Source organism: Triticum aestivum, chromosome 7B (genome assembly GCF_018294505.1).
Source record: "Triticum aestivum cultivar Chinese Spring chromosome 7B, IWGSC CS RefSeq v2.1, whole genome shotgun sequence".
NCBI lineage: Eukaryota > Viridiplantae > Streptophyta > Magnoliopsida > Poales > Poaceae > Triticum > Triticum aestivum.
Genome location: NC_057813.1, coordinates 752,653,105 through 752,654,711, shown reverse-complemented (window position 1 = coordinate 752,654,711; position 1,607 = coordinate 752,653,105). Strand labels below are relative to the sequence as shown.

The window sequence follows — 1,607 nt, the reverse complement described above, 5'->3', positions numbered from 1 at the left end:
CCTGCAGTGCAATCGCTCGGGTTCAGTTAGAGCCCAACGCCTCGCTCGGGTTCAGTTAGAGCCAACGCATCGGACGTGTACAAGAGAAACGCGCATCGCTCGGCCCCCGACTCCCACCGTAATTGGCAACTCCCAGAAATTTTCCTCCCCCTCGCTTCTACCACGGGTTTTTCCGTCATGGATGGCCCAAAGAATGTCATGCAGCTGCGTCTCCGGCCCGCCCAGGACGAAAAGCCCATTTTCTGTCATGATTTTTTGTCATAGAAGTAGGAGCCCACCACATCTATGATGATACCGGGTTTTGTCACAATTATCGTCATAGAAGTGTCATGTGTATGACAGAAAAAAATTTGTTCGGCCCAAAATGTCACGGATGTGTATTTTTTTTGTAGTGCACGTTCCCGGCAAGGTTCCCATTCGTGTTCGAGTGCACCCGAAACAAGGAGTAGGTAGATCGGCGTGATGGAGTTCCACTAAGTCATGGCATCTGGATCGACCAAGTCATGGCATCTGGATCGACCAAGTCATGGCATTTGGATACACTAAGTCATGGCATCTGGATCAAAGAAGTCATGGCATCTGGATTAGGTTGTTATGAATGTAAATAATAAAGTGCTGAAGAGGATTCACAAGGATGTCGAAGAGGATTCACACCGCAGACTGATGGGTTGTGATTCTGGTCATGCTGCTTGTTATGAATGTAAATAATAAAGTGCTGGAACACTCAGTCGTCACGATTTTTCTTTGCAGGCAGTGTTAGTTGGCAGGAGGTTCAGCATGGAGTTCCGGCTTGTCTTCTGGCTGATCAATGGGTTGATATTCGTAACGTTCATCTCCATCCTCGTAACCTTAAGAGCAATCACCCACACGACAGCTCTCGACATCTTCGTCTGCATCCTTGCTTTCATGCCAATTGGATGGGCCCTGCTTCTGGTTAGTTACCATACCATACAATTCTTGCTCTTCATTCACCATTTGTTTCTCTATATCTCAGGTCTAACTTCCTCTCATGTAACCCTCTTTGCCAGATTGCCCAAACAATCAAGCATGTCATCGAGACGGTTGGGCTATGGGGATCGGTAAAGGCCCGGGACTACGAGATCCTCATGGGGGTCCTCCAGTTCACGCCCATTACGTTCCTCACAAGGTTCCCATTCGTGTTCGAGTGCACCCGGAACAAGGAGTAGGTAGATCGGCGTGATGGAGTTCCACTAAGTCATGTCATCTGGATCGACCAAGTCATGGCAGCTGGATCGACCAAGTTATGGCATCTGGATACACTAAGTCATGGCATTTGGATCAAAGAAGTCATGGCATATGGATTAGGTTTGGCGAAAAGTTTCTACAAACGGTGTGGATTGATCATGCCCTCGAGTCTCGGCTCCAATAGCCTAGTTTTAGCGTAATTGGCGATGAATAGGGGATCGATCTGATTTTTTTCAAGAAACCAAAAGCGCTATGTCATGTCATGTTCAACCTGGTGTAGCAGTGCGGGGAGGATTTAGACAACAACAGAGAATGGGCTAATATGTACTCCACCACTCATTCTCACACAAACTTCCCCATGGCGCCCTTTCTCTCTCTCTCTCTCTCTCTCACACACACAC

At 47.8% G+C, this 1,607-nt stretch overlaps 1 protein-coding gene across 1 annotated transcript; it reads left to right on the top strand.

The window, feature by feature from the left end:
- Positions 1-667: 667 nt before the first annotated feature.
- Positions 668-1,187, top strand: LOC123158759 (callose synthase 3-like; the record flags this gene model as incomplete). Its single annotated transcript, XM_044576624.1, has 3 exons — positions 668-700; positions 751-933; positions 1,029-1,187. Coding segments are annotated over 3 exons (375 nt in total), but the record flags the coding sequence as incomplete, so codon positions are not given.
- Between the last annotated feature and the right edge of the window lie 420 nt (positions 1,188-1,607).